Source organism: Nelusetta ayraudi, unplaced genomic scaffold (assembly GCF_046127955.1).
Source record: "Nelusetta ayraudi isolate G7.1 ecotype Tasmania unplaced genomic scaffold, CSIRO-AGI_Nayr_v1 ptg000006l, whole genome shotgun sequence".
In the NCBI taxonomy this organism is placed as follows: Eukaryota; Metazoa; Chordata; class Actinopteri; order Tetraodontiformes; family Monacanthidae; genus Nelusetta; species Nelusetta ayraudi.
The window spans coordinates 1,760,031-1,775,006 of NW_027466056.1; the positions used below are offsets into that span (position 1 = coordinate 1,760,031).

A 14,976-nucleotide genomic window follows, 5' to 3' on the forward strand; every position below is an offset into this window, starting at 1 on the left:
AGGAACAACACATTTAAAAGAATACAGAGAGCTGGAAGCATCACGCTGAGCACCCAGAGGCAGCACAACCTCACTGCTCAGCGCAGTGACGACCAAAATGATCCCAATAGAAACTAGATGACAGCAGCTTACTGTCGTTGGAGAAGCACTATGAAGTGTCGAACTGGAGGAATCATCAACGGCAGTTGTAATTTAACTGGCTGTTTGCAGTTGTGTAAACTGCAAAGACTTAAAGGGCCAGTGTGTAAAATCTTTAAGCAAGACACTATGAGCTTTGACCAATATAAAAATCATAAATGGAGCAAAGTCTGACACACTGGACCTTTTAATGTGAGACACTGCAACCCCTGGAGTGCTGAAAACAACAAGACAACAAATGTTGAGACCTCCTCACCTGCCGTGTGGATCCTGCTGAATCTGGCTGAGCCGCTTCGTTGAAGAGGATACTGCGGCGCCTGCCTGGCCAGCTGACTGGCAGTGGGCGTGGCCTTCGCTGCAGGTTGGGTGGCAGATGTCGGCTTGGTCATGTTCTGGCTGGTGACTGTCGGCGACTTCAGATCTGCAAAGTGAGACCCAAAAAAGACGTCCGATTCACTGAAGTCACGCACAGGGCTGTAATTTTCTGGTTTGATGAGACAGTTGAGCGTCGACTTCCCATCCATTTAGGTTAAGAAGGTACACACCGCACAGCGTCGCGTGTCGTGCACTAACCCCCTGAGAACTTGCCATCCCTTCTTCTCACACAGAAGAGAGAGAGAGGGCTATTTAAGCCAAGTTCGAGGACACCCTTGCAGAAAACATTATTCCCACGTCTGCGTTTCAAATAGGTGGTTCGAAAGCCAAACTGGAATCATGCTAGCAAACAAAGGGGACTAAAAAAAAACTCTAGTGACAAGATGTTATGGAAAGACAAGTTCTCATGAGTGGTCCAGTTGTTATACCGTACATACCTGTTACTTCCTTATCTTTACTACTTTCTACACTGCAGATACACACACTATCAAATATAGGACCAAGATATGAGGATTAATGTGGCAAAAGAAAAAAAAAAAAATTTTATATGAAGGGTGGCTATTCTAGATCATCTAAAATATAAAACTTGTTTGAGTTATTTCACACCTTTTTTTGTTGAATCCATATTCCATATGTGTTCATTCATAGTTTTAATTCCTTGAGTGACAATCTACAATATAAATAGTCATGAAAATGAAAGAAAAACCATTCAATCAGAAGTACGAGTCCAAACCTTTGACTGGTAGTGTATATACATATGTATGTATATCACAATGAATCATGACAAAAGAAAATTAAAACACTTCTGACTGTGTCCACCAGCTGCTCTCTTCGCGAGTCGACAAACCCCAAAATGCTCATTTGAAACCAGGGCATTGAAGCAGGTCCCAAGGTTGGCTTGACAGACGGAAGGTGAAGGGGAAATGCAGCAGACTCACTGGAAGTGGCGGCCCTGGACTGCACTGACAGCGCTCGGCTTCTCAATCCGGACGGCCTCGAAGCAGCAGCGCCAGGAGCAACATCAGCGAAGGCGCTGGTGCTGCCGCAGGGGGGAGCCTTCACTGTGACCTGGCTGCCCACTGGCAGAGCGCTTCCACTCGGCGCCTCGTCTGCCTTGGCTCCCACAGCTGCAGAAGCTTACGGGGAAAAATGTACTGTTAGTTTTTCAATGCACAGCATGATGGGAGTAGAAAAACAGGGAGGCGGTCATCGTGGTCATACTGGAGAACAACACGGTTTGATGTTGATACCAAACTAAAAAATAAAATCTGCCTTCCAATGAGAACATAAATACATTGACTATAATCTTCCACAATAATAACTTCCATCTCAACATGTAAAATGCCCTGAACTTTGATATGACTCTACAAAAACAAAAACAATTTAATTAATTTCTCTTTTGAAATGGTGCCACAATTGTGAGGACAATGCATTTGATTGAGGTTGAGCTGCAGAGCAGGATGTGTGAATTGCAGCCATAAACAATTGGCCAATTCTTCTGCTTGAGTCCAACAGCTCATTGTGCCACTGACTTCTTGTTTGAAGTTTGATGAAATTGGATGGCTGAGGTCTGAAGGGGAAAAAAGAAACTTATACCGGGGGTTTGGTGCCACCCAGACTGTGGAGATCTGGAACTGCTGCTGGTTCTAGAACCTCAGCTCAATACCTCTATGCGTTCAATCGGCACCTGATTGTCAGCACCTGGAGGTCAACCCACAAAAGTGGCACCGACTGCTGGAAATAAATCGGCTTTCCTAAAGTAAACCACTTATTTCCAAGAGGACATTGAAACAACAGAGAAATGGTCTCCATGAAAGGAAGCGGATATTTAGGAACACTCTCTCCATTCACAGTGCGAGTATGTTCATGTAAATGACAGAGTGGGGGAGCAATTGCTGCTTCTATCTCACCTCTGCTTGCAGTTCCATTGTTCTCATTGCTCCCTGGGGTGGAAACACTCAGGATTGTGGGTAATCCCTTCACAGGAAGTTTGGATGCAGCCGGTCGGGCAACTGACCCGGATGGCGGCTGCTGGGCGGGGAGTCGCTCGGTGGCGGGCCGCAGTTTAGGGATACCTAGAACAGACAGTGGGACATGTATTTAAATTTCTTTATCCTAATATAAAAGGTGCGATGATTTGATGGATTCAGGAAAGATCTCCATTCCGTTTGCGCGGATGACCGAACCATCGTCCGTCGGCACCACAAGAGCTCTGGCTAAGTTGCGTTTCGTTAAAAACAAAGTGAAAAAGTAAAAAAAAAAAAAAAAAAATCTAACTTTGTGATTAGCAGGAAACTAATCCTGCTGAGACAATAACCTCTGCACATTCCCCTTCCTTTGACGCCCAAAGGAAGGCTTGGTTTTCAGGACATTACCTAACATGCTGCTGCTGCTGTTGCTGTTGCAGCATGGAAATGTCAAACATTCCATTCCTTCATTTTTGCCATCTGAAACATGTCCTGCCTTATAAAACTCCAAGAAAGTCATGTCTTGGATGGGAGCGAAAGACAGAAGTTCTGAGAAATGACAGTGGAGTGAAACATCTCGTCTCTGTTTAGTTACCAGGCTGTGTCATGCAGATCTGTCCATTCTGTTAAAGAATCATCGGACGACTTTAAAAACATGGGTATATTTAAATTCACATCGCATATGTTTGGCTTATTCTTTACCTTACAGTGGAAGGAGATCAGGTTCAAGTGGAAGGACGTCGTCTCAGTCAACAGGTCATTGTCTGCAGTGATATATAGTCCATACATATACAGGTACTACCCAGATAATTTTGGATATCCTGAAAAGGTTGTTGTATTTCTGCAATTCAGCTTATGTGACATATTATATAAAGGAATAATATGCAAATCAATATATTTCAAGTTTTTATTTCTTTGGATTTTGCTGATCGGGTCTTGCAGCTAAAAAAAAAAAATTATTTTCTGAGTTTGTGGTTTTAATGAGCTGAAAATCTTAATCAGCAAAGTTACAACAAGGAACTGCTTGAGATGTCAATTTGCGTGGAATGGCTCAATAAAATTTGTTGCTTTCATCTTTGATGTTAAATTTCCAAAATAAAACAACTTTCACTTGATATTCTCATTTTTCGGGTACTACCTGTAAATAGATAGATTTAGAGCTGTACCTTTAAATGGGACCACAGTCACAAACATTCATTTACAGTCTGAACGGCTGAGCAATTTAAAGCAGCACGGTTTGATCCTGTGTGTGTAATAATGTGCCAGTGAGGGAAAGATATAAAACAAAGGCATGTAAAACAACTAAATCCAAGCTGCTGGAAAAACCTTGGCTTCCTCGACCAATTGTAGCTCATTATGTCATGCAAAAAAAAAACTGAAACTTTCACAATTTCCACCAGTTGAAGAGAAAACCGACAGAGGAGAAAGAAAAAAAAAGAGAGAGAAACAAATTTCAAGAAGGGGGAAGGAAGGTTTATAAATGTTCACCACAATCAAATTACCTCACGTTAACACACACACACACACACACACACACACACACACACACACACACACACACACACACACACACACAGGCGCTGTTGTTAAAGGAGCAGTAAACCTTGTCCGAGCAGGAAACATCTGGCTCCATTTTCCCTCACTTGTGATGAACAACAGGCCAGAGGACAGCAGCTGGATTCTCTTAGCTCGGAGTCAATGTTAGGTAAGAGGCCTGGCGCACCGAGCCGCTGCCTCGTGCACTCTGTTGATACACAAAAACACATGTACGCACTCGTCTCGAGGCCGCAGTCGGAGTTTTAATGGCCGCATTCCTCCTATAATCACTGACTTTTTACTTTTGATTACACTTTAAATGAACGTCCCGGTCCAAAACCTGTCGTCTTCCATTATAAATTTCTTCTTTGTTCTCTTTTTGCCCCAAATGAGTTTGGAATTGCTTTTCAACAGCGCACTCGCACATGAACAAAGTTACTTAACGACTTCAGAATACAACAGTGAGTTTAATTAGTGCCAGAACATCAAGAGGCGGAGACTAAGGCCACACGCCTCTACTCATTTTTGCATTTTGGTCAGATTTAAAACTTTGCTGGTAAGAGTACCAACTTAGAAATTCGGTGCAAATGTGCTGCTGCTCTTTAATAGTGAAGAGAGAAGCGTTGACTTCTGTCCTCATCCAAAAATTGACTTAAGCAAATTTGTCTCCCCCTCTGAACAGCTTCCAACAAGCTATGCATGCGTCATTCCACACAGTAGCTGCTTGACTGACAACAGAGAGCAACCAGATGCTGCAGGCAGCGGGCGGAGGACACACAAAGCCGCACATTGAGCAGACGCAACTCTTTCAGTGAGATTTCAGGACAATGCAAAAGTAACCTTCACAACTAAATGTCGGCGTGGACTCTGCTGAGCCGCCCGCGTTCATTGCATCTCACAGGACGCTTCACACCACTGGAAGTGCTGGTGGAGCCACGAGGCTGCTGGAAAAGTCTCGTCAGAAAGTAATTACGTCCAAAAGGCCCAAACGCTCAAAGGAGCCCATTGATGGAGAAGTACAGCGGAGGTCAGGATGTGTCCACTTCTTCCTGCATTTCTCAAGACAGACAAGCTTTTTGTTTGTCACAATGTGACATTTATGGGATGAAAGTGCACACACACACACACACACACACACACACACACACACACACACACACACACACACGGACGCACACACACACACAACCGGTCGCACATACTTTCAAACAACGGGAACGTCAGCCTTTCCTGCTATGTTAATGACACGCTGCGATTGTCAAGCAGTTGAAAACACACCGCACACAAGTCGGTCGCATTATGCAACCGACACGCTGGTCAAATGACAGGACAGCGGATCGTGTTTTAGTCGTCGACGTGACACTGCAGCAGTGTAAACTGAACGTGCAGACTACAATGGCTGGTGACACACAAGAAGCTGCTGGGTTCCCCCACTGAACAAACTCTGTTTGCAGGTGACATTCACACTGTTCAAAAACTGGAAACTACAGGTACTGCCCAGAACATGAGGATATCCTGAAAAGGTTGTTGTGTTTCTGCAATTCAACTTAAAAGGTGAATGTGACATATCATATAAAGGAATAATATGCAAATCAATATATTTCAAGGTTTTATTTCTTTGGATTTTTGCTGATCAGGTCTTGCAGCGTAAAAAAAAAAAACTCAGAAAATTAGAACGTTACATAAAGTCAAATCTTTATGAAAATCTTCATCAGCAAAGTTACAACAAGGAACTGCTTGAGATGTCAATTTGCGTGGAATGGCTCAATACAATGTGTTGCTTTCATCTTTTATGTTAAATTGCCAAAATAAAACAACTTTTACTTGATATTCTCATTTTTCGGGTAAGACCTGTACATGTGCAATTTCATCCATCATCCAAGTAGAATATGTCATATAATTTATGTCTAAAATCCTGTATATATTGTTCCTCATGTTTTCATGCCTAGACGTCTACTTATGCATGCGTTTCTTCTTGCTGCTTACTACTCGGCTGCTGTGTGTACACTGCAAATTTCCCCGCTGTGGGACAATAAAGGCTCAACTTTACTTGGTTCTCTTACACAATCAGGTGAAAAGAAAAACAAACAGCAAGGAAAAGAGCGCAAAAAAAAAACCAAAAAAACGTTCAGTGCCAAAGAACGAGAGGAAAATGTTGTAAATGCATGGGAGGAAAAAGCCTTGTAAAGGGGCTCTTTTAGTTCCTGTGAGCAGGATAAATCACATTTGCAGTCATATGCATGTGAATAAAACACTTGTTGGAAAAGTGCAGTTCAGATGCATACATGGACGCAGGGGAAACTCGCTCTTACGCAACTCAGCTGAAACAGTGACGCGACTGCCCAGCGGCACCGACACCAAGCACACGGCACATGCCTGTGTGTCAGCAGCAAGCTCGCTGTGCATACATAGAAGAAAGAATGTTTGAAAAATCACACAAGCGTCGCTCTCTCGGACCAACAGAACAGAAGGCGCGCGCGTGTTGGTGAGTGTACGGCCATGTGTGAGGCGCAGTGCTATGCGGAAGGCATTTTAACGTGCGGCTCTGCAGCGTCAGCTGGCTCATTTCCTGAGTCTGCGGCACAGAGGAGGTACACGCACACACTTAGGTACGAGACACACACACACACACACACACACACACACACACACACACACACACACACACACACACACACACACACACACACACACACACACACACACACACACACACGCACACGAGACTGGCCCAGGACTGTTTCCAGGCAAAAGATGGAGAGTTTGACTAATGCACGGTCAGTATGGCTGGCTGGCTCAGAGTGGAGGAACTGCTGAACCCAGTGCTGTTCATAGCATAAATCACAGCATTTGTTTTCAATACTCTTCTTCTGTTTTCTTACACCGCTGTTCAAAACTGCATTCTAACCAGTTTCCAATAATCCAGTGCGGGAGTCACCAACCTTTTCCGCACCGAGAGCTACTTGATGGGTCCTGAGTCATTTGAAGGGCTCGCGGTTTGCTAGACTCTCCCTGAAATAACAATCTCTCCGAGTTATATATTATTATGAAAGATTATCTTCTGTGTGAAGACACTTATCAAGTTAATGAGTTCTCAATAATTATCAGCGATGACTTCACAAAGGTTGGATAAAATTGAATTTTAGATGCAGCTCACCGAGTTACTCATGTGGTCCTAGGGGGGCTACCTGGTTGGTGACCCCAGGTCTGGTGGAATGCTCTCAGAACATCACTAGTGCAGGAAAATCTAGTCAGCATGTACTGAACTCATTATGGGATGGCTTTGACACTTGTTGAATGCGATTTTAGAGAATGAACATCAAGTGTGAAACATGCAGCCATCATTACACAAGTTGGATGCTTTGAAATGACAAAAAATGTAAACTTTTCCAAAACAAATGTTTGTATTCTAATCACACTTAGTTGTGCGTTAAAACATAAAAGCGGGAAAAAAAAAGCATCCGAGTTTATATTTCAGGCTCTTTAAAATTCTCATTCACTTTTAATGAGACATTGGAAATAGTTTTCATGAAACACTAAAATGCTCCCGTACTTGTTCAGCACATCCTGACTGATTTCCCTGCACTCACGATGATGGCAGAGCATTCCAGGTCATTATTTCGTCAAACTGGTTAGAATGGAGTTCAATGCAGAAGCGAGTCATTGACCCCAACACTTTAGAACTGTTGTGTATATAAAAGGTAAATGAGGTCTTTTAAAATAGCTTATATGCAAGACAGGAGAAGAACCCCTGCTGTTAACCTCTCTGCTCATGTAGAGGAACCACCCGGACTCACCGTGGCTCTGGGTCAGGCTCTGCTTGGCTCTGGTCGGAGATCCTCCCCCACCGCTCTGTCCGTCGTCCCTCGAGGTGGAGCCTTCACCCGGGGCTTGCCTGGGTCCCGGGCTCCTGCGTCCCGGCAGCCCCGACCCCGGCGCTGCGGCCAGACCCGCCGGCCCCTTGTCCTGCCTGGGGCCTCTGCTCTGCTGCCGCGCGTTGGGCCCCAGCTTGGAGGAGACCCTCTGCAGAAAGAGTTGACGCTTAGTGACGGCGTTCCAGCCGAGGGGCCCCAGGTCGGAGCTCGGCACCGAGACCATGGCGTTCGCCATGCCCTCGTCAATCTTCAAGTGAAATGTGGAGCGGAGGAGCGGCGAGGCGGCCAAGGAGTGGAGGGGAGGAGTGAAGCGTGGACAGTTTTTAAGACAGAAGGGGCGGAGGAGGAGTGGGGGGGGAAATGGGAGGAAAAGAAAAAGAGGAGGGACAATTGGGACGGCGCTGCAACCACACGACTGGGAGGGGAAGAAGAAGGAGGAGGAGGAAAAAAAAAAGAGTTGCTATTGTGTTGTACATTCCCCTGGAGAATCCCACTTCTGGCCCGGACTGAGTTTCTTCCCTCGTTCTGCCTTTACCCCCCAACGCACCCCCCGCCCCCCACCTCCTCTGTAAACACCAGCACACATGGAGCCAGTTTGTGGATCGGGGACCAGCGTCTGTCTTCGCCTTGTTCACGGGACACGACTTCAGTTATAGCCGCTGCTCCTTTCGTTTGAGGGGAAGTGAAAGTCAACCGGTAGTGTTGTAGTCAAGACCGAGAGCAGGACTTCAAGACTAGAGAGCATCGATCGAGACATTTGAGGTTTGAGGCCGAGACGAGACCAGGACTGTAAATATCAAAGACAAATCACAACAAAACAGAACAAATGACCTGTAGTTTTTTTTTATGTATCCCAGTTTGCGTCTTCACAAATGGAACAGCAACATTTCATTTCAGCGAGGTATCTTTAAATAATTCCCTTTTACATTTTGCTGCTTTGCCAACTATTTTGAACCAATTTTCAAAAAAAAAACAAAAAAACACTTTGCTTCAGAAAAATTGAAAATAAATGAACTCGAAAAAAGGTGGCAGGGTGTCACTCTGAGTGCCACTGACGGAGCCAAACGACAGCAGCTGGATTCTCTTCTGTTATTATCGATCATGGCAGTGTTGGCTGAGTCTCCACTGGTCTGGATCAAACATCTCGAGTCCGCCTGGATCAGAGCTGGGCAAACCTTTTGACTGGTGGGCCACAAAAATGTGACGGATGGAGTGTTTTGGTGAGCCAGGATCTGCAGACAGCGTGATGCTTTAATGTGCGCGAGTAGCTCGTTTTCCTCCTCGGCTCCTCCGCTGGGCCAAGAGGCTGAGCCCGCGGATTACTGAAGCATACCAATACACACTAAATCATGTGTTGACATGCCAGCTGGCAGCCGCTACGCTGCTGGCTGACGCTCTGGCAATACAGAAATGGAAAGTGAACGTCGACGCACGTGTCTGCCACCCATTTGCGGGAGAATTTCAAAATAAAGTCGCAGTTCCAGAGCCAAAGAAACAGACCAAAAAAAAAAAAAGAGTTGAGTTTCATTTTCGCTCATTCATGAAATGGAGAAGGCTTGAAAGAGCGAGGCTGGAAACAATGGCATGGGAATTGGGGAATTGCATGTTCTTAATTACAAGGCTGAAAATGAGCCGGTCTGTTTGGCGCCATGTATGTTACAGCGACGTGTTGCTACAGCAACACCCGCCCGCGGCTTATAAAAGCCCCGAGGCTGAGGCAGGTTTCAAACCTGTCACTGATCTTTAAAACACGCAGCAGAGACAAAACACATGCGTGCAACACACCCTGGCTAAGGCAGAACACACACACACACACACACACACACACACACACACACACACACACACACACACACACACACACACACACACACACACACACACACACACACACACCCTCTGACTACTGTAAAGCAGACATTACTGCCCTTTCCTGATTGGCAACTGCTGTGATTCTAAAATAAGATTCAAGAGACTGTTTAAATCACGCTTGTTATTGACCTTTAAATTCTTCCTAAGTTCTAGTCAAGTTTCATTTTATGTTGTTGCCTTTTATCTTGCTGTTTTTCAGATGATGTCCATTTTAGGTGTTACGCTGAATCGACTTTATTTATCTGAAGTATTGAGATGTAGTGTTGTAGCCAAAACCGCCCCCTCCCCCCCAAAAAAAACTTTTTCGGCTTAAATCAAGCCAAAATTGAAATTCTATTCAAAGTGTTGGTAACGCTTTATAATCACACACTCGACATTAGCAAAGTGTTAGTAAATATTGCATCAATCGTTTCCAAGTAAGTAAACGTAGTTCCATAGTTTTTGTTCTTTTTGATTTGTAAGCACATTTCTGGAAGAAAAGTCATCGCTTGTAAAGCACGAATATACAACAAAAACACATCACAGATGTGCATACAAATGAAGTGACAAAAGCATACACAAGTGCTAAAAGTGTGGAGCCGGATGAAAGCGTTAGCGAAGTGTCTGCGGACACAGCGTCGCTGAAAATATTTCTCACCCTTTTAGGATTCCTGGCCTTTCCCGCAGCAGCATCGGACGGTAAAGCCTTCCCAGCACACTGGCTCTGGTCTCCGTTGGAAGATCGACGGTCCGGGCTCTCATCCGCCCGCCGTTGGTCTGGCCGCTTCCGGACAGGATTCCTGGAAGAGTCCAGGATTGATTCCTCCGCCGGCTCGGACCCCAGGGAGCTGGCGGAGGTGGAGAGTGTTCCACTCATGGTTGCTCTCTTGGTCTCGTGCTGGCTGGAGTCGATGGCCGCAGCCTTCTGATTGGCCCTGGCGCCGGCTCTCCTCCCTCTGATGGCTTTGTGCACGATGGCCACTTTGACCGCACCTGCTGACAATTTGACCTCCAGCTCTGCGTCTTTCCTCCTCTGAGGCGCTCTTCTCCCGTTGGCTGGGACGGATTTGTTCTACCAAATAAAGGAGGAAATGTTCAAAGAAAATCCACAGTTGTTACATGCGATACATTTTTAAGGCAGTGTTTCTCAACTGGTGGAGACTCTGGACCCACATTTTTCCTTTATCATGCGTCATGCAAAATAAATTCTCAACATTTTGTACATGTATATATATATATATATATATATATATATATGTATATATACACACACACACATCTCTGAATGTATCTGTGATACCTGAGTGGGGGTCTTGGATGGGGAAGGAGTCAGACGCAATCCGCCTTTACAATGAACTAATTTCGGGTCCTGCTGGGAATTCTTTCTGGCCTCCTGGTTGGATGTCTTGACAGCCTTGGGAGGAAGTGAAGCAGGAGCAAATTCAGGTTTTGACGCTCCGTCTTGTTGGCCAGTCAGAGATTCAGATTCCCGTGGAGGCGGCGGGACCCCGGTTGGTCCGGGCGAAGGCGCAGACATGTCCATGACTTTGACGTGGCCGTCAGTAGCCAGAGCCTCCGGCCGATGGTCTGCCACTGAGGGAACCTGGGTTTCTGCAAGGACGACCTCCGACCCCTCGTCCCCAGTGATGGCTCCCTCCAATGGAGGGGGCGGGGCCGCTGTTGGTGGTCCAGGCGAAGGAGTGTATACGTCGATGACTTCGGCGTGATCGTCAAAAGCCAGAGCCTCCGATCGGTGGTCCGCTTCGGAGGGAACCTCAACTTGTGCGAGGACGACCTCCGACCCCTCGTCCACGGCGATAGCGGCCGAGCTAAAACCAGCTTCTCCTGCTGAACGCGCAAGGGCCACGCTGCTTTTGCACAAACCCACGTCGGAGCTCACCGACAAGAACAACACTTCCTCATCCTCTTCCTCTTCCTCGTCGTCGTCGTCGTCGCCGGGGATTTCAGTCGCGTCCGAGTCCGGACACGAGGAATCTGGCCGCCTGGCACAAACGTCCCCGCTGCCGCTGGTGTCCAGCGACAGCGCCAGCGTCCTGCTGTCGTTGTCGTTCCAGAGCTCTCGGTGGTACTCGCTGTTGGCGTCCAGGTAGACCGACACCGAGTTGTCGTTGGATTCCGTCGTCTCGGCCGTCGTTTGCGTGCGTCCCGCCAGGTCTTCGTCCGCGGCCGAGGTTTTCTCCTGGGGGGTCTCGACGGTCGACACCGCCGTGACCTCCAGCATGTCGTAGTCGAGGGGGCTGCGGGTTCGCCCCCCGCTGAGGCTGCTCAGACTCCGCAGTGACTCAGGAGAGGACTCCCCCATACGGGAGGAGGAGCAGGAGGAGGAGGCGGAGGAGGAGGAAGAGGAGACGGGGAATGCGTTTCCATTGTGGTCCTCCTCACTGTGCAGAGGGAGAAGCATGGCTGAGCCACTCTCCCCCCCCACAGGGAAATCCTCATGAGAGGTGCTCATGTCTGGGTGGAAAACCTCCGAGGCTGCTGCACCTTCACGACTGCCAGACCTTTACCTCTCCATCAGGTCTCAGGTGCTGTGCTCGGCTTCCCTCCTTCGACTGACATTTCCTGGGATGCCAGGTTCATCCTTCGAAGGGGACGCTTTCCATGTTTTCCTTTAAAGTTTCTTTGTTTGTACAGAGTTGACGTTCGTTCACCGAAACACAAAACCGAGACAAAAATGAACCGCTTCCGCGAGGTGGCTGAACGTTGCCACACCCTCAGGAAAATGTCTGATTTCGGTTTTATTTTCACATCTTAGCTGAAGGGAAGCTTCGTGGCTGGAGGTTGAGACACCTGGAAAAAGAGGAAACAGAGCGGGAAATTAAAGATGGAGTGGCAAGGCAGCGGGTGGCTAAACTTATTTCTAGCAGTTCATGACTTGACACTGAAAAGTGGAAGATTCATCTCCATCTCTGAAAATGCCGATATTCTATTGCTGAAACTTCAACTGCACCGGCACATGAACGCAAACCCGACGTCAACTGGAAGAGAAATGCTGCCCTCTACAGGCCATTGTGACTGCCAACGGCGACCAGTATACAGGTACTACCCAGAAAATTAGAATCTCCTGAAAAGGTTGCTGTATTTCTGCAATTCAACTTAAAAGGTGAATGTGACATATTATATAAAGGAATAATATGCAAATCAATATATTTCAAGTTTGTATTTCTTTGGATTTTGCTGATCAGGTCTTGCAGCTTAAAAAAAAAAAACCCACAAATTTTATAATAACTTTCTGAGTTTGTGGGTTTGTGGTTTTAATAAGGTGAAAATCTTAATCAGCAAAGTTACAACAAGGAACTGCTTGAGACGTCAATTTGCGTGGAATGGCTCAATAAAAATTTGTTGCTTTCATCTTTTATGTTAAATTGCCAAAATAAAACAACTTTTACTTGATATTCTCATTTGTCGGGTACTACCCGTGTAGTAAGGTAAACTCACAGTCATGTTTCCGTCCTATGCACCCATCATTTTTACTACCGGCAACATTAAAATGAAATCGAACGCACTCCTGGTGAAACCTGGTCAAGTCCTCTTGACTATTTTTTGAAATCCTATTCAATACAAATAAAGTAAAGGAAAATATGTGAAGCCCTGTCGTCTCTCAGTGAAACGGTAACACTGCAAAAGTGAGACGATTTCTGCTGTGCATGTGATCTATCAGAGTATTCATGTGGGTCAGGGACAGAGAGGAAAGAGGGGAGCAGCTAAATTAAGGCAACCCGATCCAGGTTCCATCTCCAGCAGCCACTAATGACAGCAGAGCCTCAGGGCGCCAACATGAAGTCGACTCACTCACAAGGTAGATCACCACACAGCGGTGGAAAGAAGTTTTTGGACACCCCACGCATTTGTATTTCTTCAGTGTCTTCAGTGTCCAAGCGCAATTTATTTTTTTAATGCAGTCGCCAACACTTAGCCACATGCTACACATGCACCGTTCCATCCAGCTCAGAATGTTTCAGCAGGATGACGTCCCTTGAGAACTACAAGAATTTCGTTTTCTTATTTTGCCTTAAAGATAAACAACATAATAACTTCCATTTGTTTGAGTCTCTGATGCAGCCAAACCTTTTGAATGACAAAAAAATTATCTCGGGCAAATGTAAAACGACAATCATTAGGAATGAGTAAAATGTAAAAAAGAAAATTCCATAGCCAGTCAGACGAGGTTTTGATTACAGTACTAGACGTAATGTCCGAATGTGTAACACCACACAACATCTGGACTTTTGGTTTGAGGAAATTGTCAAATAGCTGCCCCAAAGGTTGTGAATGGTCATTTGGCTTCTTTTTTTTCCTCTTATTCCCTTTTTAATAACTCTGGCGGTCATAGCTTGACTCTCTCTGACATGAAGACTCGACATCAGACTGGAGGAACGGCCCTCACCAACCCAATACTTCATCCATGCCTCATAGAATCAGTCTCACCACAGGACTCCAGGGGCTTCAACAGGGCTCAAGTCTGTGTGTGTGTGTGTGCGTGTGTGTGTGTGTGTGTGATGAATAACAAGGCTAATCCACAAGTTTAATGCCCATTGTGGAGCGGTCAGACGCTGCTGCGCTTCAGGACACGCTTGTCGAGCAGGTTACCAGTTAAAGGTTGGATGGAGTGGAAATAAATAGAGGAGGGTGAAGAGAACGAAAGGGACAAGTGAGCACAAGTTTAAAGAGGCACTTGGTCAAATATTGACATCTGAAAGTAGGATTTTTTTTTTTGACAGCACCCATTTCAAATAGTTTTTAACAAACTAAAACTAATCATGATACACGAGCATTAAAATCATAAAATAATACATAAAAGGTTATGGAATCGAAAAAGAGAGTCAAGAGAGACAAATATTATAACTTAGAGGGGTAGTTCAGAATTTGGTCAATATTAATGCTCTTCTTCTGTTCCATTACTAACCAGAGCAAAGTCAAATTCCACTGCTGCTGAGAAACGAGTCCCTCAAAATGGTAGTTTTATTTCTAACATTATTCCATCAACACAGACATTCACATCAATGGTGTGGCATTATCATTTGTTTGCTGCGGACTATTCCAGACTGTGGAGTGGGTAAGATAGTTTCTACTGGCAGGCTAGCAGAAACCATTGACTTGCACTAGCCTAGCACCAGTGAACTCTGCTAAACTGGAAGGATGAAATGTGTTGACACGGTCTCCACTCTCCACTGGCTGACTTGGAAATGAGGTCCTGTGTGTACCAAAGTCTG

General features: G+C 45.8%; 1 protein-coding gene across 2 annotated transcripts in view; it reads right to left on the reverse strand.

The window, feature by feature from the left end:
• The window catches only part of LOC142880437 (uncharacterized), a 39,508-nt gene extending 26,955 nt beyond the window's left edge, over window positions 1-12,553 (reverse strand). Inside the window, exons 1-6 of one of the 2 annotated variants that reach the window (XM_076014379.1) lie at window positions 11,043-12,553; window positions 10,401-10,814; window positions 7,814-8,039; window positions 2,424-2,588; window positions 1,452-1,631; window positions 395-559 (exon numbers count right to left, since the gene is read on the reverse strand). In XM_076014379.1, coding sequence (XP_075870494.1) covers window positions 395-559; window positions 1,452-1,631; window positions 2,424-2,588; window positions 7,814-8,039; window positions 10,401-10,814; window positions 11,043-12,215 — 2,323 coding nt within the window. In that variant the 5' untranslated portion in view covers window positions 12,216-12,553. Of the gene's footprint in view, window positions 1-394; window positions 560-1,451; window positions 1,641-2,423; window positions 2,589-7,813; window positions 8,040-10,400; window positions 10,815-11,042 lie in introns of both variants that reach the window. The other variant, XM_076014369.1, reaches the window with a different exon arrangement.
• Between the last annotated feature and the right edge of the window lie 2,423 nt (window positions 12,554-14,976).